At 39.5% G+C, this 24,995-nt stretch overlaps 1 protein-coding gene across 4 annotated transcripts in view; it reads right to left on the reverse strand.

The window, feature by feature from the left end:
• Window positions 1-24,995, reverse strand: part of FKBP15 (FK506 binding protein 15) — a 53,073-nt gene that overhangs the window by 14,049 nt on the left and 14,029 nt on the right. For 3 of the 4 annotated variants that reach the window (XM_015568788.1, XM_015568787.1, XM_015568785.1), the window contains exons 3-17: window positions 22,187-22,271; window positions 21,667-21,736; window positions 17,442-17,516; window positions 16,620-16,718; window positions 15,231-15,380; window positions 14,275-14,343; window positions 13,311-13,457; window positions 10,633-10,775; window positions 10,095-10,152; window positions 7,208-7,315; window positions 5,185-5,287; window positions 4,386-4,495; window positions 2,518-2,632; window positions 502-611; window positions 111-218 (exon numbers count right to left, since the gene is read on the reverse strand). In XM_015568788.1, the coding sequence (XP_015424274.1) occupies window positions 111-218; window positions 502-611; window positions 2,518-2,632; window positions 4,386-4,495; window positions 5,185-5,287; window positions 7,208-7,315; window positions 10,095-10,152; window positions 10,633-10,775; window positions 13,311-13,457; window positions 14,275-14,343; window positions 15,231-15,380; window positions 16,620-16,718; window positions 17,442-17,516; window positions 21,667-21,736; window positions 22,187-22,271 (1,550 nt within the window). The remainder of the gene's footprint in view (window positions 1-110; window positions 219-501; window positions 612-2,517; window positions 2,633-4,385; window positions 4,496-5,184; window positions 5,288-7,207; window positions 7,316-10,094; window positions 10,153-10,632; window positions 10,776-13,310; window positions 13,458-14,274; window positions 14,344-15,230; window positions 15,381-16,619; window positions 16,719-17,441; window positions 17,517-21,666; window positions 21,737-22,186; window positions 22,272-24,995) is intronic. The other variant, XM_015568786.1, reaches the window with a different exon arrangement.

The following is a 24,995-nucleotide window of genomic DNA, read 5'->3' on the forward strand; positions in this document are numbered from 1 at the left end:
GGCATTTATCACACGCTCTCCATTTCCAGAGTGGAGGTTTTAAAGGGTAGTAAGTCTTGGGAGAGAACAGGGCAAGACTCCAGGCTATGCTCTGTTCCTGATCACCTTACCTGAATAATTCGCTGGATGTTGCTCATGATCATTCTTGTTTCCATTGTAACTGACATGCTAGGAATGAGCAAGGAATTGCCAGCACTATGCTTCTGTAGCTCTTCAACCTTGGGGTGCCAGAACGACTTTGTGAGAAAATTTTAAGTGGAGAAATATAACATACCCAAGATAGAACCCCTTTTTGAGGGGGCTAATGAGTTTCTGAGACAATCTCTAATATAAACTAGAGCTTTCTTTTGCTAACTGGATCCCAAAATAAAAACTATCCTCTAGGGAAATAACTACTATGAACACAGGAAACCAAGAAAGAGTTTACCTACAGCCCTGGTTGCTCCCTATGGGTACCCCTGCTTGTATCCATTTCCAACATAGTCCCGACCTGACAGGCACCTTGGTCATGAGGTGATCCATTTTATCAGCCACTTTGCTGACTGCCATTCGAATTTCAGTGTTATGCTGTCGGGCTTCAGTCATGAGAAATGAAGCCATGTCACCAGATCCTAAACAGAAAGAAGTAAAAAAGAAACTTACGAAACTGGAGTAGAGGACATTGTATGAGGAAAAGCCATCAGCAGAGGAAAGAAAGAAACATTTCTAAACACCAGAAAATCCTGTACTGAACTTCAGGAGAAGATGTAGAGCAGACAGACCCAAAAGGCTGCTAACAATAACCAGGTTATGCTCCTGCAAAATGCACCAGGGGATACAGCACAAGTAGGTGGTCCAAGGGCAGTTCGAGGCTCACTTCCGTCTGCAGTAGCACTAGCAGCTCAGATTGTTTCTCCATTCATCCAATTGCGTGCCAGGTACCAGGGATACAACAATTGATAAAACATGGTTCCTACTCCAGGCAAGCTCACAGTCTGGTGGGCAGAGACTCTCATGTAAACAGATCATTACAACAGAATGTACAAAAGGACCACAGAGAAAAGCAGGATTAGCTATTTGGTGACACACAGACACAATCATGTCTCTTGAAGGAGAGGAGGGAGGGATGGTAACTATATAGAAGAGATGACAGATTTCATGATTTCTTGGATGGAGAAGGGACAGGGTTTCTAGACCAGAGGTGGGCAAACTTTTTGACTCGAGGACCACAATGGGTTCTTAACACTAGATTGCCCAAGGAAGTCATTTTGACTGCTTTTTAATTTCAATTAGAAAAACAATGATGTATATAATGACAGAATTTCTTAGAATTTTGTGACTTTTTATACAACATATAAATGCGTTTATTAATAATTGTAGTTACCTCCCCCTCCTTCATTTCCGGTATATATATATATGTGTGTGTGTGTGTGTGTGTGTGTGTGTGTGTTATACCTATATTGCCTGAAAGCAGTCATTTTGACTGCTTGGGGGGGAAATTTTTAAAAAAGTGCACAGAAGAAGAAGGCCGCCGAATTTTGAGGAACGATTGGACAACAACATTACCGGAAATACGTGCATTTATTGGGATTTTATATGCTCGTGGAGCCTACGAGGCAAAAAATTTAAAACTCAGTTATTTATGGTCAGCAAAGTAGGAGTAAACATCATTACATAAAAGGGTACGGTCTTTTTTTTTTTTAGTTTTATTCATTTCAAACGGGCCGGATCCGGCCCGCGGGCCGTAGTTTGCCCATGGCTGTTCTAGACAAAGGTTGCATCCAGGAAACCCATAAATTATGTTGTAGGATATACTTGTTCTTCCAACCACTATCCTAATAGCAAAGATGATCATTACGCAAAAGACAAGCTTCAGAGCAAGAAGGTAGAACACTATCCCAGCTGTTTACATTTTATTTTGTTTTATACACTAGACAACCACACTTGTACATGCATACAAGATACCTGAAAAGTTACGTAAGTAACTGTTAAAAACAGTTTCCTATAGTCAGGGTGTTTTAATGATGGAGGACTGTACTCTTCACATTTGTGTTATTTGGACTTTTAATAAAAGTATATTATTTTCATAATTTAAAAATTTTAACAGATCAGCTTTCACCTGAGATACTGAACATCCACAAACAGCCATCGTGCTCTCTCCCAATTTCCTCCAATGTTTTGCTATTTTTAATAAATTCTACAGAGCCATACTGACAGAGGAATTTAAAAAGGGCTGGGGAAAAAATGCAAGAAACAAAACCCAGAAAGTGAGATGAGGGGTTTTTTTTTGGGGGGGGGGGGATGATGGAAATGTTCTAAAATTGGATTGTGGTGATAGTTGCACAACTCTGTAAATTTACTTAAAAAAATCATTGAATTATACACTTTAAATGAGTGAATGGCATGGTCTCTAAATGATACCTCGAGAAAGCTATTTTTAAAAAGGTAAGAAAAATAGGGCAGAGATCTATTGGAGTAAACATGAAAACCGGATGGGAGGAAGAAGAGCACAGCAAAATATGATGGGAAACTACCTACCTTGAAAATGGGGAGGCTGAGAGAGTGGTGCTGGGTACAAGGGTCGAACGGGCTGCAGCTGGGAGGTGACAGTTGGTGCCTGGGGATAACCATAGGCTGGCATACCTGCATAGGGCTGAGAAAATGCCAAGTTACAGCTGGTTTACAAACATCTGTGCCTTTCTTTTTCGCTTAATTTATCTTTGATAGAATCAAGTGGACAAGCTAGAAGGAGATTCCAACTTATTGAAGCTGGAGATGGATGAGATGGGGGTCTGGTATTAAGAACTGCAGCAGGAGCATTAGCTTTGTAACCGGGTCACTGAAGTCCTACCTAGAAAGGGAGGGAAGGGTGTCAGGTCACTCCTCAGTCCTCTGGTGATACGATCTGATTAAGTAGGAATTCATATCTCAGCCAGCAGGCCTGGGTTTAAGAAATGTTAAAACTAAGACAACTCTGCTTAGTTTCCATTGAGGTAAAAGGAGAGTTGTTCACTGAGATGCCAAACTAAATGCACCAGGTTCCAAATGATGCCTCTCTCCTGCTACCTTCTGCTTATCTGTGTAACCAAAAGCTCTGTTTTCCTCTGAGCTTCAGTCACCTCAAATATAAAATGAAAATAGTAACACCACTTCTTAGGGTCGTTGTGTGGACGAAATGTAGTGATGCATAGGTAGTGTTCCTAACAGCTAATAAGTTAAGTGCCCGGCAGATAGGAAATGCTCAACAAACAGCAGCTGTCATTTTGATGATGATAGTTACTGTTCTTTGAATTAAAGAAATTAAGCTTATATAACTTCAGATATATAACTACCTGTTAATTATATATTAAAAAATATTAGTCTTTGGAATGATAATTCTCCATCAGGGAGTGGAGAGAAAGCAAGTGGGACTTTTTCAATTCTGATACACCTTGTCCACCATCACTCCACCCCTCCATTAAGAATCACCAAGGAGCCCTGACCGCTTTGGCTCGGTGGGTAGAGCATCGGCCTTTGGACTGAAAGGTCCCAGGTTCGAGGAAGGTCAAGGGCATGTACCTTGGGTGCGGGCACATCCCCAGTGGGGAGTGTGCAGGAGGCAGCTTATCAATGTTTCTCTCTCATCGATGTTTCTAACTCTCTATCCCTCTCCCTTCTGCTCTGTGAAAAATCAATAAAATATATTTAAAAAAAAAAAGAATCACCAAGGAAGTGAACCCCTTTTATCATTGGGAGTATGTCTCATCCATCAAAGGTACAGGAGTAGAAGAAAGCATCCACTATCCTGGCAAACAGTCAGCAGAGGCAGACAGGCTGCTGCCACTGCCTTCTGTAAAAACAGAAAAAACCTACGTTAAGGAGTCACTTTTAGTTGGACACCAGAGTATAGCTGAACTTTCTCTGCAACCTCCACCCTCAACCTACAATTACTGTGCTGACTTTGGCCAGTAGGGATAAACACAATATCCTCACTTTCCTCACTTAATCTTTTAAAACCAATTCTACTAGAGTCTCAGCTATGGGCTAGTGGGACAAAAGTGGGTGTGCTGAGTACAGTACAGAATCTCAGCCTATCCGCTGTCTGAAAGAAAAGAATACAGGAGACGTGTATCTCTCTGCTAGGCATGTGTGAAAAGGAAACAATCATGGATTGGGCCTTGACTGTGTGCCAGGCTTCGAACCAGATGCTTTGTCTGTTCTTGCACTTAATCTTTAAAACAACCCCATAAGGCACGTAATCCTTTGACTGGTTTAGGGATGAAAAAGTGGTGGTTCAGGAAGGGGAAAAACTATAATCTGATTGTAGAGAGCTGCTATTGTATGAACTGTGCAGGAAGAACAAAAAAGACTGACTGGACCATTATAAATTACAGAATATAAATGACATGGTTTTTAAATGTTATTACCTGAAAGGACTGGGGATTTCCAGATACAGCTGAGGAGTGGGAATCGAGAGGTGCAACCTGCATTAAGGCAGCAGAGGGTGCTTGGAGTCCAGAAACAGACGGCTGAGGTGCTAAGATAAAGCAAGAAGTTTTCACCATTACCCACCCTTGCTTGTGTGAGTCCAAAGTAGCACCTTACAAACCTTCGGGCTTCAGCCTTGACCACTTTCCTCACCTAATCTTTTAAAACCAATTCTACTGGAGTCTCAGCTACGGGCTAGTGCAGTGGTCGGCAAACTCATTAATTAGTCAACAGAGCCAAATATCAACAGTACTTCTTCAAAAAAGACTCGCCCAGGCCGAAAACCGACTTTTGCGCATGGACCATGAAGTTTCAATCACACTGTACGTGCGCCCGCACGTGGTATTTTGTGGAAGAGCCACACTCAACGGGCCAAAGAGCCGCATGTGGCTCGCGAGCCGCAGTTTGCCGACCATGGGGCTAGTGGAACGAAAGTGGGTGTTCTCAGGGGCATTTGACTCAAACGGACAATCCCGTCAGCTGACAGGAAGCGCAGAATTCCACAGAGGGAGATATCTCAGTAGCTGAGTGCATAATTCCAAAACTCTCAATGCAACACAGGAAGCAGACTCAATACACCACCAGGTCTGAAAATGCCCTACTCGGGGATGAACTGACAAGTTTGACATTCTAGTCCAGGTCTCAGTACTGAAACGATGCAGCCTAACAATATAAAGAACAGTGATGATAACTTTGGTGCCGACCCAATTCAAGGCCAGAGTCACAGAGCTTCCTTACCGTGTGTGGTGACCTGTGGTAGCACTGGCTGCGCAGGCTGAAGAGAGGGCTGAATGGATGGAGGCGGCATGGGCTGCCCAGCTCCTCGCAGAGCATTCACTTCCTGAAACAGGCACCAGCGTTTTCGTTATTATGTATGAGTCCTTAGCTGAAGACCAAGGTTGGCTATCCACCCTAACCCTGCTTACAACACAGAAGAGGAAGGAAAAGCAAGCAGGGAGGCAAGAGTTCGGGGTGTGGGTTGTGGGGAGAAAGCAATGTATTATGTAATAGAGTAAAATCCCTCTCCCTGTAAATCTTATCAAATAATTAAAAATAATTTCTTCACACATTCTAAGTTGCTTAAGTTTTATTATTTGAAGCAACTAAACTGACTGCTCTCCAGAACATTTCATTTACCAAAACAGCAGTAACCTTAAGCCTGACCTATCTGTTCCCACAGAAGAGGGGTCTCTTGCAAGGAAACCCAGGGAATAAGCCAGCCTCTTCTTTCCTGCTACATATTCTCCCTAGACCTGCAGGTACCCAATGAAAACAGATCAGGTTTCATTGCATCTCATTACCATAATGTTTTGGGGAGAATATACTTTTAGAGTGTTTTCCCCCATTCTTTCCTTTCATAAAAGTCAAAGCACTGTTGTTCTCTACTGTAACTCTAAACAAAGGTATCTTACAAACATCTTCCTTATTTAGAGAAGGAAAAGAAAAACCTGAGGCACAATGTATAGTGACTGTGATCTGCTTTGCTACACAAGGGCTGAAACCTCACTCTTTTACTTTGATACTTCCTCTTGTTCCTGACATACTCAGAAACATATCAAGCATTTCTGGAAAAGCATCTCACTTTTACATCTCTATAGCTCTAAATTAACCTAAATGTCTAACAACAGAACGAACGGAATTATGATAAATGAATATAATAGAGCACTGGGTTGCCTTTAAAGATAATAATGCTTTGGTTTATTTATTTACCTTATTTATATTATTGATATTAACGTAAGTGTTTATGACATGACACTAAGTTAAAAAATCAGGTTATACAGCAATATATATAGAAGAATGCCCTTTTTATCAAATATGTTTCTTTTTTCTTTATAATTCAAATTATTCTATAATGAGTAAGTAACACTTGAAATTTTTAATAAGAATATGATCCAGTCCAAATTTCATTTCCAGAGACCAGATAAAAATCAATCCTATAACAACAGAAATCTCTCTTTTAAGTGTTAAATCTACTTATCACTTTTCCGAAAAGATAAAACAAAGTTATAAAAAATAAAGCTATTTTGGAAAATTTTTCTTAGGAATATGATCTTTTCTATGTTTTACATCAAAAAATAAAAAAGTCAATCTCTAGTAAGCATTTCAATTAAAAAAGGATGGTCCCCTCAATAAAGAACCAACCAATGAGAAAAGAATTAAATTAAAATTAAGTTATTTCATATCATACAATTTTAAGATGGATTAAAATTTTAGATCTAATGTAAAATAATAAATATTTCTTAAAAACACATATGATTGGGAAAGCTTTCTGATCATAAAGGAAACAAACTGATTTGATTGCAATAAAATTCTTGAACTTCAAAAAAAATCACACCACATACAATGCCAAAAGACACAACAGTGTTATCTTTAGTATAGATAACATCAGTGGGAAGACCACCATTTCCCAAGAGGGCCCGAACATTCAATCAACAAATACAAGTTGAGCATCTTTCATGAGTTGGGCATCATGACGCCTACAGAGTGATTTTTACTGGCAATAGAGTTTCCAATGGAAAGCTAAATTACCTACTTAAAATGCTCAGTTCTTGTGGCAGATGTATGAAATTGCTTCCATTTCTCAGAGGAACTGCTATCATAATATAAACACATGTACCGATAACAATCTGTTTCATTTTGAATACAAACTCTCTAAATAATGATTCTGGGCTAGAGGCAGAAAAAGCAGCTAATTTCAACCAAAGGAACAGATGATAGCAACTTCTGCACTAGTCATTCTAATATAGTCAGGGGAACATACTTCAATTTCTGAATCATTGGAATCCAGCTGTGGTGGAAAGATGGGCAGCATGGGCTGGCCCATTTTAGCCATCCGAGAGATCAACTTGGCCTTGACTATATCAGGATTCTATAAAGACAGGAAAGTCATAAAAATCACTGTTATCAAGGTTCATTACCTTCAGTTAACTCTATGTCTTTGGCTCTTGTATCATACTCAACAAGTCCCCCTGACATATCTATTTGAAACCATCTCTTCTAGAAAATGAGAACATTTTCTGGCCTAGAAACATACAAGGGTCATACATAATAATAACAGTAAAAATAATTCCCTATATGTTTGGATTAGACAAAGTGGTTTCATATGTATTACTTCATTTCAATCAAGTCTCCCCACCAGGCATAATTATTCTCATTTTACAGATGAAAAATAAAGTACAGATTAAAGGAAGGAGGCACATTAGATTATTGCACCCTCTCAAAAGTCTGGGGAAAATTCAGTAGATAGATATTTAGAAGAGATGTGGGGAGAGAAGGAAACAGGAGCTCTTTGTTCTAAATTTGGGTTCATTTAACTATGACTTGGCACTAACTACATATTACATACTAGTGTAGTAACCCTGACTACACACTAGCCCCTGTGCTAGAAGCATTAACTGGTCCAAAGTACAGCCTTCAGTGGAGAGTACATAAGGTGATCTATTGATCACAGAAAAATTATCATAACCTCTATTTTTAAATTATTTTAAAGCTACAGTAACAAGACAATAAACCTGTTTACAAGGATTGACAGAACTTTATTATATAATCTGTAAATAGACATGGACTGAGAGTATGTGCTCATTTTTTCCTTAACTGATGGATATGCATAATAAAAAAATGTTGGATCTGTCAAGAGAAGACTCCATACAATAGAACACTATGATCTAGAGACAAAATAAGAATGAGAAAACTTTGTATACACTAATATAGGAAGATATCATTACATATATTATAATATGTAAAAAGCAAGGTAGATAATAGATAGTATGCTATTTTTGTGAAAGGGAGAGAAATAAACACATTCAAATTTGTTTGCATCTGCATAAAGAAAAACTGAAAGAATATATAAGAAACTAATAAAAGCAGTTACCTAAGAGGGGTGAGACGGAATGAGTAGTGAGATGGGGGTAGGGGTGGGAATGAGTCTTCTCAATGTATATCTTGTTATATTGTTTTGCTAACTATACTATTTGAATATAATTACCTATTCAAAACAAAACATAAGAATTTAAATGTAGCCCTGGCCGGTTTGGCTCAGTGGATAGAGCGTCGGCCTGCAGACTGAAGGGTACCAGGTTCAATTCCAGTCAAGGGCATGTACCTTGGTTGCGGGCACATCCCCAGTGGGTGGTGTGCAGGAGGCAGCTGATCGATGTTTCTCTCTCATCGATGTTTCTAACTCTCTGTCCCTCTCCCTTCCTCTCTGTAAAAAAATCAATAAAATATATATTCCAATACTGAGCAATTTTTTGTGATTGTTTAAAAATCTAAAAGTATAATTGTTGTTCAGTTTTCTTCTGATTCTTTGGCTTTACCTTCTGGGTTTAGGAAATCACTTTTTACACATATCAGATCAATTATTTGCTTAATAATTTCTGCTTTGGGCTGAACATAAACAAGTAAACTAGGGTTAGAGAGAAATCACTTATCAATTTCACTCCACATAATCATCGTTTCCAAATATGGTAGGTGAAGGTCACAGAACTTTAGAACTTGAAGTACTTTAGTTATCATCTCATCCACATGTAGCAAACTCAGATGCCATCACAAACCAGGCAGGACGGCAGCAAACCAGTGTACATCCTCCTTCAAGATATTCAAATCCAAATTTTACTATAACAGTGTGTTGATCTTATCTTACATTTGGGGAAACACAGAGGCCAATGTCCTGTTCAAAGTCAACTAGCTGGTGAATTAGGACAGAATTCCTCTGAGAATGAAAATATGTAGACATGTAGTGTAATTACAACATGTAGTAATTACAATAATAGTAAGCTAATGTGCCCAAACCGGTTTGGCTCAGTGGATGGAGCGTCGGCCTGCGGACTGAGGGGTCCCGGGTTCGATTCCGTTCGGGGGCATGTGCCTTGGTTGTGGGCACGTCCCCAGTGGGGGGTGTGCGGGAGGCAGCTGATCGATGTTTCTGGCTCTCTGTCCCTCTCCCTTCCTCTCTGTGGAAAATCAATAAAATAAAAAAATAGTAAGCTAATGTTATGCACTTTTACAATATGCCAGATATAATACTGAAACTCCATAGGCATTATTTCATGTAAACCTCAGAAAAATCTCTTGGGAGATTATTGAAGACATACTATAAATAGGCTCTGACGCCCTGACCGGTTTAGCTCACTGGATAGAGCGTCCGCCTGGGGACTGAAGGGTCCTAGGTTCGATTCCGGTCAAGGGCATGTACCTTAGTTGCAGGCACATCCCCAGTGGGGGATGTGCAGGAGGCAGCTGATCGATCCTTCTCTCTCATCGATGTTTCTGACTCTCTATCCCTCTCCCTTCCTCTCTGTAAAAAATCAATAAAATATATTTTTAAAAATAAATAAATAAATAGGCTCTGAGCTTAGTGTTTTACAAACATGTCTCTAATCATTACAAGAACTCTATAAGGAGGCTGTGAGAATTATTTGCATTTTAATAATAAAAAAGCTGAGGATCAGAGAAGCTAGATAACTTTCTGGAGGCCACATGATTATAAGAATAAAGATTTGAACCCAAGTCTGTCTATGCAGAAGTAAGGGGAAATGAATAAATTAACCATTAATTTCCAGCTACATCTACAGTTCTCAACTTTTTTTTTATCCTTACCCATACATGAAAACTTTTCAGCAAATTGGGGGTGAGGGAAGACAGATTCATATACTCACTGTTAGCTGTTCACTGAGGGAATTAGATTTGATACGAAGAGTTGGCTCCCTGAAAGCAAGTAGAACATATCCTGAGATGAAAACAAAATCCATAATCACAAGTCCAAATTATACTGATAAACAAATTGTTTTTGAAAATGTTTACCAATTTAATAGCTGTAAAACAAAAATTTAACTCTTTAGTTTGCTTAAGCTCTGAAAGCTAGTGAAGATGAATAATTTTCTATCCAAATGCTTATTTACATTTTTTTCCCTTCAATATGTACTTTGTGATTATGCCTTTTAACCAATTTTATTCCAGGGTTTAGCAGGCATTCTTAAATATCTGAGTTAGTGCTTTTACAGACCATGAATATTAATCCTTTGTCAGAAAAACATGATGCAAGTATCTTCCCATTTTCCTCATCACATTTTTAAGTTATTTAAATTTTGGGGTTTTTTTTAGTTTTCAACTATACCCCTATTTCTAAACCTCTCTAAGAATAATTTTTATGCACAAATAGAGCTTAATACAAATCCAGTATCTGACCCTGACTTGAAAGGCACCGATGTGGGTGGTGACACAACAGGATCAGCAGGTAGGCTGTCAGCACCAGGTATGGGAGAAGGGGCGGCAGAATCCCGGGAACTAACACTCTGCCCGTCAGAGCCGGAATCTCTGGCAAACTTCACCTAAGGAAAGAACCCACAGGTGAAACAGGTCACCAAAAAGGCACCCCTTCCCCTCCATCCTCCTTGCATTTTACTTATTCTTCATTACACAAGTCATAATCTATTCATTGCAGACAAAGCAGAAAATGTAGATAAGCCAAAAAGGGGGAAGGGGGGACAAGAATCATCTATAATCCAACCACTAAGCAATAACATTGTTAGAATTTTAGATGTAGTATTTCACATTTATCTATGTGCGTGTGTGTGTGTGTGTGGGGGGGGGGGGGGGTATGTGTGTTTTTACAAAAATGGGGCCATACTGTTTTGCAATCTGCTTTACTCACGGATATATTAACCTATTTCCATGTTACTAAATTAATGATCTACAACATTAGTTTTAACTACTGAAGAGTATGTCTAACTTCAAGGGTCATGCCCTTAACTACTATTATGTACAAAAAAAAATCTCCAAAGAATGCTGGGAAATCATAAATATCTATGGTATTACAAAATATATTTCACCAATTCCTAGCTGTTGGACACTCAAGTTATTTCCAATTTTTTCTATCACAAACAATACTTCTATGAATAGCTTTATATCTATATATTTGCATATAACTTAAATATAGGGTGTACCCCCCAAAATATACATACACTTTGAATAATTATAAAGGTTGAGCTTATTAAAATACATTTCATTTTCAAAAGTGAGCTGTCCGTTGTTAAAGTGTGTATACATGTTTTGGGGACAACCTGTACTTCCAAAGCATAAATTCCCAGAAGTTAAACTGTTGGTTAAAAGGTATGCTAATTTTTTTGTTTGTATTGTTAATCCTCACCTGAAGATATTTTTTCCATTGATTTTTAGAGAGTGTAAGGGAGGGAGGGAAGAGGAGCAGGAGGACGGGAAGAGAAGAGGAGAGGAGGGAGAGAAACATTGATGTGAGAGACATCGGTGGGTTGCCTTCCCCATGCACCACGACTGGGGCCGGGATCAAACCTACAATCCAGGAACTTGCCCTTGACCAGGAATTGAACCCCTCATCTTTAGGTGAGTGGGTAGATGCCCTACCACTGAACCACACTGGCCAGGGCAAGGTATGCTAAATTTTTTTTATAGAAAACCAAGATTTTATTAGTTCACACTGATACAAGTACTTTTTGTACATGTATGGAAAAAGGTATGCTAATTTTTAAGACTTCTGATATATACCATTAAATTTCACACCAGCAAGGGTGAGCACCTACTTTATACTCTACACAGAGTATATAAATCCTTTTCAACACTTTTGTCACACAGGGCATAATCATTCTGATTCAGTCTTGACAATTTAATAAGCATGTCAATTTGAAATTATTAGATTACTGGTAAAAAATAATTATTTTTATGTTTACAAAATGCCAGTCTTGATGGATACAAATTGGTTTGTTATCTATTACCAGCCATGATTTCCTCAAACTCAAAGGAAAACTGAGAGACTATTAGCAGCTGAGGAAAAGGCAGCTGGAAGCCTGTCAGTGGAAGAGCGCAGAAATGGCCCCCGGAGAAAACAGTGTCCAGTTAGGGAAGAGTCCTTGAGAAGAAAAGCATATTCTTTCTCAGTGGTAGCAGGAATATGGCTACAATAAAGATGATCATAATATTTATTTGTTGTACTTTATAGTTTATGGTCACAGACATAATCACATTTGGACCTAACAATCACAGTGTAAAGCAAACAAAGGTCTTTTCCCCACCTTGGGAGGAAGAGAGTAGTGCTAATTTAATTAACGATAATTTGTTACAAATTCCATAACAAAAATTATAAATTCATGACAAAAATTTTAAATGGTACAAAAGGGTAGAATGTAAAAAAGTAAAACTTTCTGAACTCCATTTCCATTCTCCAGAGAAAATCACATAGAATCATTCCTTTTTAAAAAAAATTATCTTACTGTTTAATAGCAGTTCTAGAAAATTGTTTTCCAGAGAGAAAAATCATTAAGAGTTAAGTTGTTAATAAAGTAGATGGATACACACACACACACACACACACACACACACACACACACACACACACACGACCATACTCTCCATACTATTTTGTAACTTCTTTCTTTAACAATAGATTTTGGATATTCTTTAAGAGCTACATAAAAGTCCACTCTCTGAAAGAAAAACATAACCAGTCTCTTAATAATGGACACTTTGTTGTTTCCAGTTTTTCACTATTACAAACAATATGGCAGAAGGAGGAAACTATATATCTATTTTCATATACCTCTCAACTATAGAGACCTTTACATACTTATGAGAATAAATTGATAAGACAAATTTGTAGCCATGGAATTACTAAGTCAAAAAGTATGCACTTTAGGTAGAAATCACTATTTTAAGGACAAAATAAAAAGGTTAGTATAGAGAAGTAATTTGCTCAGTCACGACCTCTCCTAGACTCTGAATAGAAAGCCAGGAAGGATACAAATCTTCAGAATCTGGTTTTCCCAAACATATTTACTCATTTTTTTAACCAGCAAAGATGACTCATCAGCACAGCATAGCACAAATTCACTCACCCGCCTAATCTCCACCTCAAATACCAGGACTGAATCCGTTGATGGAGTCCATCCTATTACCCCTTCAGAGCCAACAGCACAGGTTGGAGGGATAATAAGCAACCGCCTCCCTCCTTTTTTCATGCCCAGCATTCCATCCTCCCAGCCCTTTAAGAAACAGAAGAGGGGAAAAGCTCATCAGACACAAATCTCCTCGAAAGAAAAAATTACGTATAGGATCATCAATTTTCACTCATCCACACTTTTAGGTCTGGACCTCAGGAGAGCTCAAATTCAACTAATGTCCCACCTCCCCATTGGTTATAAGAATATCTAGAACACTGCTTCTAAAAAGCTGGCATATCCAGAGATGGATGAAATATACTTATCTCAGATGATGAGAGAAATTGGAATAGGATGCATTAAAAGATAAATAAAAGTAATTATTTATTAAACATATTTTTCCATACACTCTGGCAAGTGACTCACTTGCATTATGTTGTTTAATCTCCAAAATAAGCTCATAATCTCCAAAATAACCTTGTGCCCTGGCCAAGAATCAAACCATGACCTCTGGTGGTTCAGAGGTTGACGGTCAACCACTGAGCCACACCAGTCGAGGTCCCCCTCTTTTTTTTTTTTTAATATATTTTATTGATTTTTTACAGAGAGGAAGGGAGAGGGATAGAGAGTTAGAAACATCGATGAGAGAGAAACATCGATCAGCTGCCTCCCGCACATCTCCTACTGGGGATGTGCCTGCAACCCAGGTACATGCCCTTGACCGGAATCGAACCTGGGACCCTTCAGTCCGCAGGCCGACGCTCCATCCACGGAGCCAAACCGGTTTCGGCGAGGTCCCCCTCTTTTTACCCAAGCTTTTCCAAACTCTCAGAAGATATCTAGGTAGAAATTTCCATCACTTAACCTAAATTAAACCTACTGCAACTGATACAACCATGTAAGAACACGGATAAGCCTTTACCTTGATGACTTTCCCTGATCCTAATTTCAGGCGAAGCAGCTTATCTTTGTTAGCAGTGGAGTCAAAAACCTGCAATTTGATCAAAGTAAATGATAAACGAGGTGAGACAATTTAAAAAATAATAATCATTATGATATGCAACTGACTAAACATACCCAGGCACAGTATTTCTAGAATAGGGAATGTCAAATATACTGGAAATTAATTCCTAAGAGAGCTGAAAAGATGGGACCACATCATGGCTAAAGGATATTACCACACAGAATATCTCTAGGCACTGATTTTCCAGGTTTAGAAAAAAAGGTAACTTCATCTATTAAAAGCATTTTTCATCTATAAAGAATTTTAAAATAAATTATCTCATCTGATGCTGATACCAATCCTGTCACTAACCTCTAACTTCCATCCACCAATGGGAGGAAAAAAACAGTTTGAGTTTAAATGACTTAGCAAGGTTACATTACGATAAAATTGAGACTTGAATCTACTTTTTTCCTCACAGTCTAAAGTTCTTTCTATCATACCATACCATAAGCTTTTGATGGCTTAAAAGTAGTAAAAGACAACAAGTCCAACCTATTTATAGTATGTACTATAAGAAAGACAGAAACAACTGAAAGGTCTAAAAGTAAGTGTTAAGACCTAATCCCCTAAGAATATAAAGTTTAACACTGATATAGGAGGATAAGACATACATGTGAATAACTACCAAAAATAATACTTGGGAAACTGGTTTCCATTTTCTCTAAGTAGAAGTAATGAGTGGCACTCACTGAGCAGATTTTATAGATTAACATTTCATGCCTATGCCCCAAAAGCAACAGTAGGAATTAAAGCAGGGCTCCTAAACCATTTCTATTTGCCAACAGCAGCCATTCACAGTAATACTACCTTACATCTGAACAGCCCTCCTGTTGTTTAAATTACAAAAAGACTTCCAGGGGACATTTTCTTACCTGGCCCAGAGCATGATTCTGAAAGAGCCAGCTGGTATAGGCCACTTCCAAAGAATCTCCAACTTCCACAGCAGGGCCCTCTGTTACAATGAGGTCCTGTGAGAGCACCGCATCCAAGGAAGAGGTGCTGTTGCACTTGGCAATGCACACCTGTGAGACAAAATTGAAACAGCATAAACTTAATTTAAGCTCAGTTAAGTACTCCATTTTTGCTAATGCTCTTTTCCACATCATGGCGTCCACTAACAAATCAGATTACATGTTTAGAAGTAAACCATTCCACAGTCAGTAATGTTGCCAGGAATTGAAGTGTCTAAGAGTATGGCTTTACAGTCAGACAGTCTGAGCACAGATCTGAGTTAATAAACCACTTATTAACTTGTGATCTTGGCCGAATAACTTAACCTCTGTGAACCTTATTTCATAGGGTTTTTGTAAAATGGAGACAAAAACTTTGCATATCTCCTAGGGTAGTTATGAAGACTGAACTAACACAAGCAGAGGACTAGGCACAGGGCCTGGAAAGTAACAGTGAGTACACATAAATGTTAGCTATCGTTACCATACTGATTTATTGCTTCAGTGTTTGGGAATGTAGGCAAAAAAGGGAGCTTCTGAAAAAATACACTGAAAGCATTTTTAAAGACACAGTAACCATGCAGAAATGTCGTTTCTTTAATAGGAGCTATCTCCTTTCTTTGCTTTTGATTCACACTGGCCTCATCCAGCACCTTGAATCACCTCATTTTCCCTTACACATCCGCTTCCTTAATCATTAAGCCCTCAACACAACGAGGCTCTGGTCAGCAGCAAACAATCTTAGGAACAAAGCCTCGGGTCTATTGACCAGAGTTTTAATGAAACTAAAGATAACATCTAAGCTCAGTTGTGTTTCAGCTCCAGAAAAGCAGCGAAGCCAGGTGAAGCAATGCCATGGCTGACATCAAGACCAGATGCCTTGTTCAACTACTCCCTACCCTAATACCAATCTGTAGAGACCACAACCCTGGCCAGGACCCTAACTCCCTTAGTCCCCTTATAACCAAGGTACATGCCCTCGATCAGAACCAAACCTGAGACCTTTTAGTCCACAGGCCAACACTCTACTCACTGAGCCAAACTGGCTAGGTGTAGAAATGTTTTATAAAGAACTAAGTTTACAACACTTACTGTTTTTTCTTTTAAAGTCTCATTTTTAAGCAATTTGAATTAAGTATTCCTATTATTTCCCTGAACTACAATAAGCTCAAGTGACAAATTTAGTGTTTTTTTAATGCTGGTCCACTAACAAAGTATTAGCAGGTTATGGGTTTTCCATTTATATTCCTCAAATCAAATGAAATTCATATTAGTGTTTGGCTTTTCACAGAAAGAATAAGATGGTATTACCTGTTTATTAAACTCTACAGCAGCCTTTTCTGACTCAAACATGATGGACCAGTTTTGTCTCTGATCATCATAAAAGGTGCTATAGTTATTGGGCCGAACCTGGGGAAAGGAGAAATGTTGGCATAACTCAACCAGACAGCACAGAAGATAAATCTGACTGCCTAAACTCAGATAGAAGGGCTGTGACTAAAGTGGACCCAAAGAGAGATATCAGGGAACTCTCTTCTTCCCTCCCACCTTCCACATATCATCCCTCAGTCTACATTCCCAGAAGGCAGCCAGGAGTCCTTTCCAAGATGCTCTGTTAAGATATCCAGTCAGACACTCTGGGCTGAAGGAGCAGATCTAATTTCCACCAGGTATGCACAGACCAATTTCTCTTATAAACCTACTAGAAACCCAGTGCACGATATTAGTGCATTGGGGGGGTGGGAGGGGGGAAAAGGGGAGGGGTCCCTCAGCCCAGCCTGCTCCCTCTCGCAATCCAGGACCCCTCGGGGGATGTCCAACTGCCGACTTAGGCCCTCTCTGCAGGGAGAGAGCCTAACACGGCAGTCAGACATCCCCTGAGAGGTCCTTAGCACTGCTGTGGCGGCGGGAGAGGCTCCCACCACTGCCACTGCACCCGCCAGCCATCAGCCGTGAGCCTGGCTTCTGGCTGAGCAGTGCTCCCTCTGCAGTGCTCCTGCATTGAATGTCTGTCCCCTGATGGTCATTGTGCATCTAGCAACCAGTCGTTCTGCTGTTCGGTCGATTTGCATATTAGGGTTTTATTATATAGGATCCCAAGGAAGTTAATGATTCTAATATGGGAAGTCTTACCATTAGTTCAAAGCTCAGATGAATCTTGGCAACAGTAACTGGCTGTTGTTGACTGATATAAAGAAGAATCCTATACTGTATTCAAGCAAAGATAAGCAGAAAAAAATACAGAGAACAGAAGTTAAAAGACAATACAAAAATTAGCAGTAAAATGTCAGGGGGTGTGTTTCATACAGGTACAAAACTCAGTTAATCCCTTAATGCTTGGATTTTAAATTGTATCTTCTCACTACCCATTTTAATCTCTTTTTATTTTGGCCTTACTCTTTAACTGTAATTGCAATGTCTTTATTTTGTTGGTGTTTTCATTTCTAGATGGGTGACTAAGAGATAAACAAATGGCCAACAGGTACATGAAAGGATAATTAATAGTCATCAGTCATAAGGTAAATGCAAATCAAACCACTTCACACCTACTAAAATGTACATAAAAAAAAACAACAGAAAAAATAATGAGATGTTGGCAAGGTAGTGAAGAAACTGGAACCCATATATTGCTTATCTATAATAGTAAAAGCGTAATATGCTAATTAGACCAGGCATCCTTCTGGACGACCTTCCAGACGAAGCCAGGGCTGCGAGGGAAGCCCTGGTCCCAGGTGCCTACTGGCAGCTGGAGGAAAGCCTGGGTCCCGGTGCCTGCCAGTGGCTGGAGGGAAGCCCGGGTCTCAGGTGCCAGAGGGAAGCCAGTGCCGGCATCCAGGCGAAGGAAGGCCTACTCTTGCATGAATTTCGTGCAACTGGCCTCTATTAGGAATATAAAATGGTACAGCTGCTATGGAAACAGTCTGGCAGTTCCTCAAAAAGCTAAATACAGTGGGGCCTTGACTTATGAGTTTAATTCGTTCCGTGACGGAGCTCATAATTCAAATTACTCGTATGACAAATCAAAAGTGAACAAGTGAGACACGTGATGCTGGGCTGATGTTGTGGCGTTCACTGTGACGTTCGCTGCGCCAACTAGCGGTGGGGTACCTGAAGCTGGCTCGTAACCTGAATTTTAGCTCGCAACTCAAAGCAAAAAATCGGCAGAGACAGCTCGTATCTCGAAAAACTCGTTAGTCGGGACACTCGTAAGTCAAGGCCCCACTGTATAGAATTATCTTATGACATAGCAATTTCACTTCTAGTATATACCAAAAAAACCGGAAACAGAGACTTAAACGTATACTTGTACACCAATGTTCACTGCACCATTATTTATAATAGCCAAAAGGTGGAAACAACCAAATGTCCATCAACTGATGAATGGATAAACAAAATATGTTATATACAGACAATGGAATATTATTCAGCCACAAAAAAAGAATGAAGTTCTGATACATGCTACAACATGGATGAAGCTTGAAAACATTATGCTAAGTGAAATAAGCCAGACACAAAAGGACAAATATCGTATGATTCCCTTATGTAAAATATCTAGAATAGGCAAATTCATACACAGATTAAGGTCACCAGGGGACAAGGGAAGGAGGAATGGGGAGTTGTTGCTAAATGATTACAGATTTTCTGTTTGGGGTGATGAAAAAGTAGAAATGGTTAATGGCGATGGCTGCTCAATATTGTGAATGTAATTAATGCCATTGAGTTATATGCTTAAATGGTAAAATGGCCAATTTCATATATATATATATATATATATTTACTATTCACACACATAATACATATATATCTGAAGGATAAAACTTAGAAATGGAATACGAAGATATGTATATTTACAATTTTGATAGATACTGTCTAATTATAAGAGGCTAAGGTGGTGAAGAAACCGTGTCTTATGTGTTCTTTACAATGAGTCCTGAAAAATAATAGCATGTCATGTGAAGATTATAAAAATGCACAGGGACACTTTCCCCCTCCCCACGTGGGAGTCTGTGCTATGGGACTCTCTCCCTCTCCCCAGGTGGGAGTCTGTGCTTGTTTCTCAATAAATTTCCACCTTTGCTATAAAAAACAAACACACACACACATAAAACCACAGTTAAACAAATGATTAAAACTCAACCCCAGAGGGGAGGGTGAGGCTATGAAGGTTCATATACAATTTTACGTGAGAAAGGTCTTTCCTTTTCCTATGTTAGGCAGATAGTGAAGAGCTGATCGCTCAATGCAAACCAATTACAGATTAAGCTGGTTAGGGAAGGATCATAGATTAGAGTCACTCCATGGGGATACACCTATTCTCAAGCACTATCTTCCTAGGCTTTTGATTGAAAGCCTGGAGGGTCTCTGACTTCTCGGTCCTGAACATTCTGCCCATCAGCAATTCTGAGCTGAGTTCTTTAGCCTCCTCCCCACAAAATTAAAAATCTAGCAAATGTATTGAGAGGAAGGCTGTCAGATGCTTGCTACAGGTTCCCATCTTGTAATAGGACTTTATCTCCTCTGCACCATAAGATTATAGAAGTTTCCCTTGGCCTTTCTGGCATAGCCCCTGGACTTCCACACTATCCCAGAACTCAGCAATGTCCTACGGGGGAAAAAAAATAAATCTTGCATTTGGAGTTCCTCTAGTTTATTCCAATGTCTTTTGCCCCCAGCAGTCTCAGTGCTTGAGCCATACCTAATGTTCATTCTACTCTGAGGCATCAGCCAAAATCTCAAGAGAAGGAAACACTCAATTAATTGACTCTTCCCTCTCTGAAATTTTAGTTCATCTAGTCCTCATCATTTCCACAGCTCTCTAATGAATTTTAAAATGTAGTTTTTGCAATTTATCTCCTTTTTTATAATTGTTACAGTAGGAATGTTATCTGCCACAGTACTATATCCTATCTAGTAAGGAAGGGGGGTAAAATCCCAATACCAGATTTTCATAATCCAAATGAAAACCGTTAACAAATCAATAGATCTAAATAATAACCATTGTGGCTGCTAACATAACAAAATAAGGAACAACCAGAGTTTGTTTACCTCCAGATGGGAAAATGAAACAGATTTCAGGGATACAATAACCAAGCGCAATATATAAACCTTATTAGATCCCAATTAAAACAAACTATTAAAAAAAAGGAAAAAGAAAAAAGAAACAACCAGGGAAATTTGAATACTAGTTTCTAGTGAATGAACATCAAAAAATTATTGTGGGTTTTTTTTTAAGTGTGATAGTAGCATAATGGTTACATTTTTAAAAATCCCCTTCTTTCAGAGATACGTACTAAAAAATTTACAGCTAAAATTGTATGCTGGAAATTTACTCAAAATAATTTGAGGGGGGAAGAATGAAGACTGGTTAGGTTTAAGGTAAAATAAGATTAATAACTGTTAGAGCCTAATAATGGGCTCTAGGGGTTCATTATTCTAGTTCCACTATTATGTTTCCAAATTTCCATAATTAAGTTTTTTGTTTGTCTGTTTTTAAAACAAATGAGTGTTGTCTATTATATTAGTTACCCTGGACAGGTCATCTTATCTCTCTGTGTCTCAGAGTCTCTGAGGAGTATAGAAGCCATGTTCTCTGGACCTCTGAAATTCGGTAATTTCTTATGCTTATTTCAACAATGTTCAAAACCTTCTGGAGCAGAATTTCAAGTTAGATACAACCCACAAAAGTAAACCAGTGTCAGGTCTTCTAGCCACATCCTCTTCTTCTTTTTTAAAAATTAATTTCAGAGAGAGGAAGGGAAAAGGAGAGAGAGAAACATCAATAATGAGAAAGAATAATTGAAAAGCTGCCTCCTGCACGCCCCCTACTGGAAATCAAGCCCACAACCTGGGCATGTGCTCTTACTGGGAATTGAACTGTGACTTCCTGGTTCATAGGTCAATACTCAGCCACTGAGCCACACTGACTGGGCCACATCTTCTTTTGACCCAAACCAATATTTTACTCTATGACTGGTGATCCATCTCATCAAATTTTCAAAGGATAAACACTAGTCATTAATGCAGGCACAAGGACATATTATATACTAAGTGTTGCTCATTGTCTAACAAAGGGATGTCCTTGGTAAATGTTTGCTCTAAAATTCCAAATTCCTAAGCCAGGTCTATATCATAAAAATAAAACTTAAAATTGTGAGTGGCTGGATTTGTTTTAATGCACGATTGTAAGCAAAATGTGACTACAAATGTTACTATATACCTAATGTTAAAAATGTACATTCAACACAAACAATCATTTTAATCCTCTGATACATGAGACACTGGGCAAGCCCAGAGGGAAATCAGCTCATGAATAGGGTTTGGGACACCTAAATATACATGAGATGTGGGGCAATCTCACCTCTCTGGCTGTGTGATTTCCCAGGACTGCAGCACCAAATTTGCCCTGCTTTACATATTGACCATTTGTGCTATAGAAGCAAAACAAAAACAACAGGTATTAATACTTCCTTAAACTAAGCAGAACCAGCTTTCTTTTCTGCTATGTAAAAGTGGGAAATCTAGTCATTGAACCTCTAGAAAGGAACAGAGGTGAGCAGTTTATAATTAAAAGCTCTAACACAATTTCTTTACTCTTTAAATATCTACTATTTATATCTTAGTGAAGCGTCTTTCTTTGAGCACTTGGAAAGGCAGTTGTTGAGATATATGCAGGAGAGAGAGAGCGAGCGAGAGAGAAAACAAGATAATGGCTCCTCAAAGTTTTATGAGAAGTTGGAAAACTGGAAAGTTAAAAAGCATTACTGATACTTTTCCTATGGAAAGGCAAAGTAGCCATTTTGCAATGAACAGAGACTTATTGAGAAAAGATAGTTTAGCCCAAGCCCAACTTCAGAAAGCATTCCTTCTCAGCTACTTACTATCTATACGCGTGGACTACTGTTGCAACCAATACTGTGGAAGTGCCTGTAGAGGTGGGTGCTGTTTTTGGTGCCGCCTGATTTCCTAAAAATGAGGAAGAAAACAAAGCTGTCATTAATTTCTTGCTTGAAACTGATTTGTTAACCATTAAAACTGCTTAAAATTCTTCCTTAAGCCTTCTAGTTAGTGTTAAAATGCTTTTATGGCCATTATCCTCATTTAATCCATAAAACATGACCTCATCTGGGGATGAGGAAATGGAGGCTTTAAGCACCTAAGGGCCTTACACAATGAGAGCAGCAAGCCTAGCCCCAGGGCTTCATTTCCATTTTAAACAAGTCTTTGGGCTGGACAAGAAAACAAGGTCATATTCCATCTACTTTCTTTTCCCCTTTCAATATTTTGAGAGCTATAACAAATAAAAATAAAGTTATTTCCCTTCCCTTAGTTTAGAAGTAGAAAATTTACGATACTCAGATTACAGCCATTACTTACCTTTCACAGTGACAGAGTAACTCTACTGTTTTAAAACAGTATATTTAGAGTAAATCACATATTTACACTCACAACATGAATGTGCTGATGGAAAAGTAGTGAGAACAATAGAATGGACGTAACAACCAAGGACTTATTTTCAAAAGCATCTTTGCTTGAATTATTTTTATTTTGTATTGATAAAAACAAGACAACAGGTCCAAAAATAAAGTCACTTACGCTAAGCTCCATGTCAACAAACTGAGACTTAATTACAGTTTTGGCTGTCCCAGAAATGGAAGCTTCAACCAGTCAATCAGGAATTGCCTGATCAGCACTAGTTAGGTAATCTGCCTGATAGACCCACTGTCATCCCCCAAAGGGAAGTAATCTCAAGACATCCAATCTGCGTTTTGCCTAATATAACTTCTGAGTTCCCGTTCTTTTCTGCTAATAAAATTCTCTCATTTTATACAGCTCCTTGGAGCTCTCGTCAATCTGCTTGATTGGATGTTGCCTGATTCAGGAACTGCTGAATAAAGCCAGTAAGATCTTTTAAATTTACAGTTAAATTTTGTTTTTTAATTTCATATTGGCACAATTTTTCTGTCTGTAGAGTACACGTATACTGCAGAAAACTTAGTAAATATGGAAGTACACAAAGAAAAAGAAAAACGAACCAGTAATCTCACCACCCAAAAATAAACGTTAATAATTTGATGTATTTATTCCTAGCCCTTTTTATACACACACAAACTCGGCAGCTTTACCTTTTCCAAACAAAATTAATGATATCATTTGACAACCTCCTTTTCTCACTTAATGTAAACATTTCCTTTTATTTTTCAAAACAGTGTCCAAAACAAAGACAAAATAGTCCTAAAAATGTTTTTTAGTGGCTACATAAAATACTCTTTCAAAATGTATCCAACTTCCTATTGTTTGATATTTCTTTGGGCTGCCTCCAATTTTTCTCTATTATAAATAACTAGGGGCCCGGTGCACAAAAATTTGTGCACTGGCGGGAGGGGGGGTGTCCCTCAGCCCTACTTGTGCCCTCTCAGTCTGGGACCGCTTGGGAGATAACCACCTGCTGGCTTAGGCCCGCTCCCCGGGTGGCAGCTGGCAGGCCCGATCCGTAGGTGCCTGCCCCTCCTCCCTGGGTTGCGCACAGGGCAGGGCCAATCAGGGGGTTGAGGTGCAAGAATAGGGCTTCCTCGGGCCGATTGCACTGCCAAGCCCTGCCGCCCAGGGTCACACACAGGGGTCCCGGCTGGGGGCGGGGCTTAGGTGGCACACAGAGGCCCACCTGCCTACAGTATGCAAATTAACCGCCATATTTGTTGGAGGTTAATTTGCATACTGCGCTGATTAGCCAGTGGGAGGCATAGCAAAGGTACAGTCAATTACCATGTTTGCCTATTATTAGACTAGAGGCCCAGTGCACAAAAATTTGTGCACTGGCAGGGGAGGGGAGATGGGAAGGTTGTCCCTCAGCCCAACTTGTGCCCTTTCACAGTCTGGGACCCCTCGGGAGATAACGACCTGCTGGCTTAGGCCCGCTCCCGGGTGGCAGAGGCCAGGCCCAATCCCTAGGTGCAGCCCCTGGTCGGGCTCAGAACAGGGCCGATTGGGGAATTGGGGCACCGCCACTGTCATGCACAGCATATTAGCCTTTTATTATTATTACTAGAGGCCTGTTGCATGAAAAGATTCATGCAATAAGCTTTCCCTTCCCCTGGCTGCTGACGCCGGTTTTCCTCCAGCACCGGGGACCCAGGCCTTCGCTCCAGCCAGAGACACCTTCAAGCCTTCACTGCTCTGGTCAGAGCCACCTTCAAGCCTTTGCTGCCCCGCCCCAGCCACCCCGGGTCAGGTTGCACACAGGACACCTGCCACCCCGAGTTGCAGATAACAGGCCCAGATGGCGGCAGGGCAGGCGGGATGGCACTGTCCCACCCTGCCTGCAGTATGCAAATTAGCTGCCATCTTTGTTGGTGGCTAATTTGCATATCACACTGATTAGCCAATGGGAGGCATAGTGAAGGTATGGTCAATTACCATGTTTGTCTACTATTAGATAGGATAGGATGCTATGGTGAACATCCTTAAAATGCACATTTTTGCGTGTACCTCTAATTACTTTCTTAGAAGAAATTTATAAAAATGAAAATGTGGAGTGAAAGGGTGTAAACAATTTTAAGATTTTGTTACAACCTGCCCAATGCCCTTGAGAAATTCCATACCAGTTTACACTCCCACTAGCAGTTTGAGTTCACCAGCTTTGCGGCCTGCCAATAAGAAGAAATTATCTTTTAAAATCTTTACCAATGA

This window comes from Myotis davidii, unplaced genomic scaffold, assembly GCF_000327345.1.
Source record: "Myotis davidii unplaced genomic scaffold, ASM32734v1 scaffold64, whole genome shotgun sequence".
In the NCBI taxonomy this organism is placed as follows: domain Eukaryota; kingdom Metazoa; phylum Chordata; class Mammalia; order Chiroptera; family Vespertilionidae; genus Myotis; species Myotis davidii.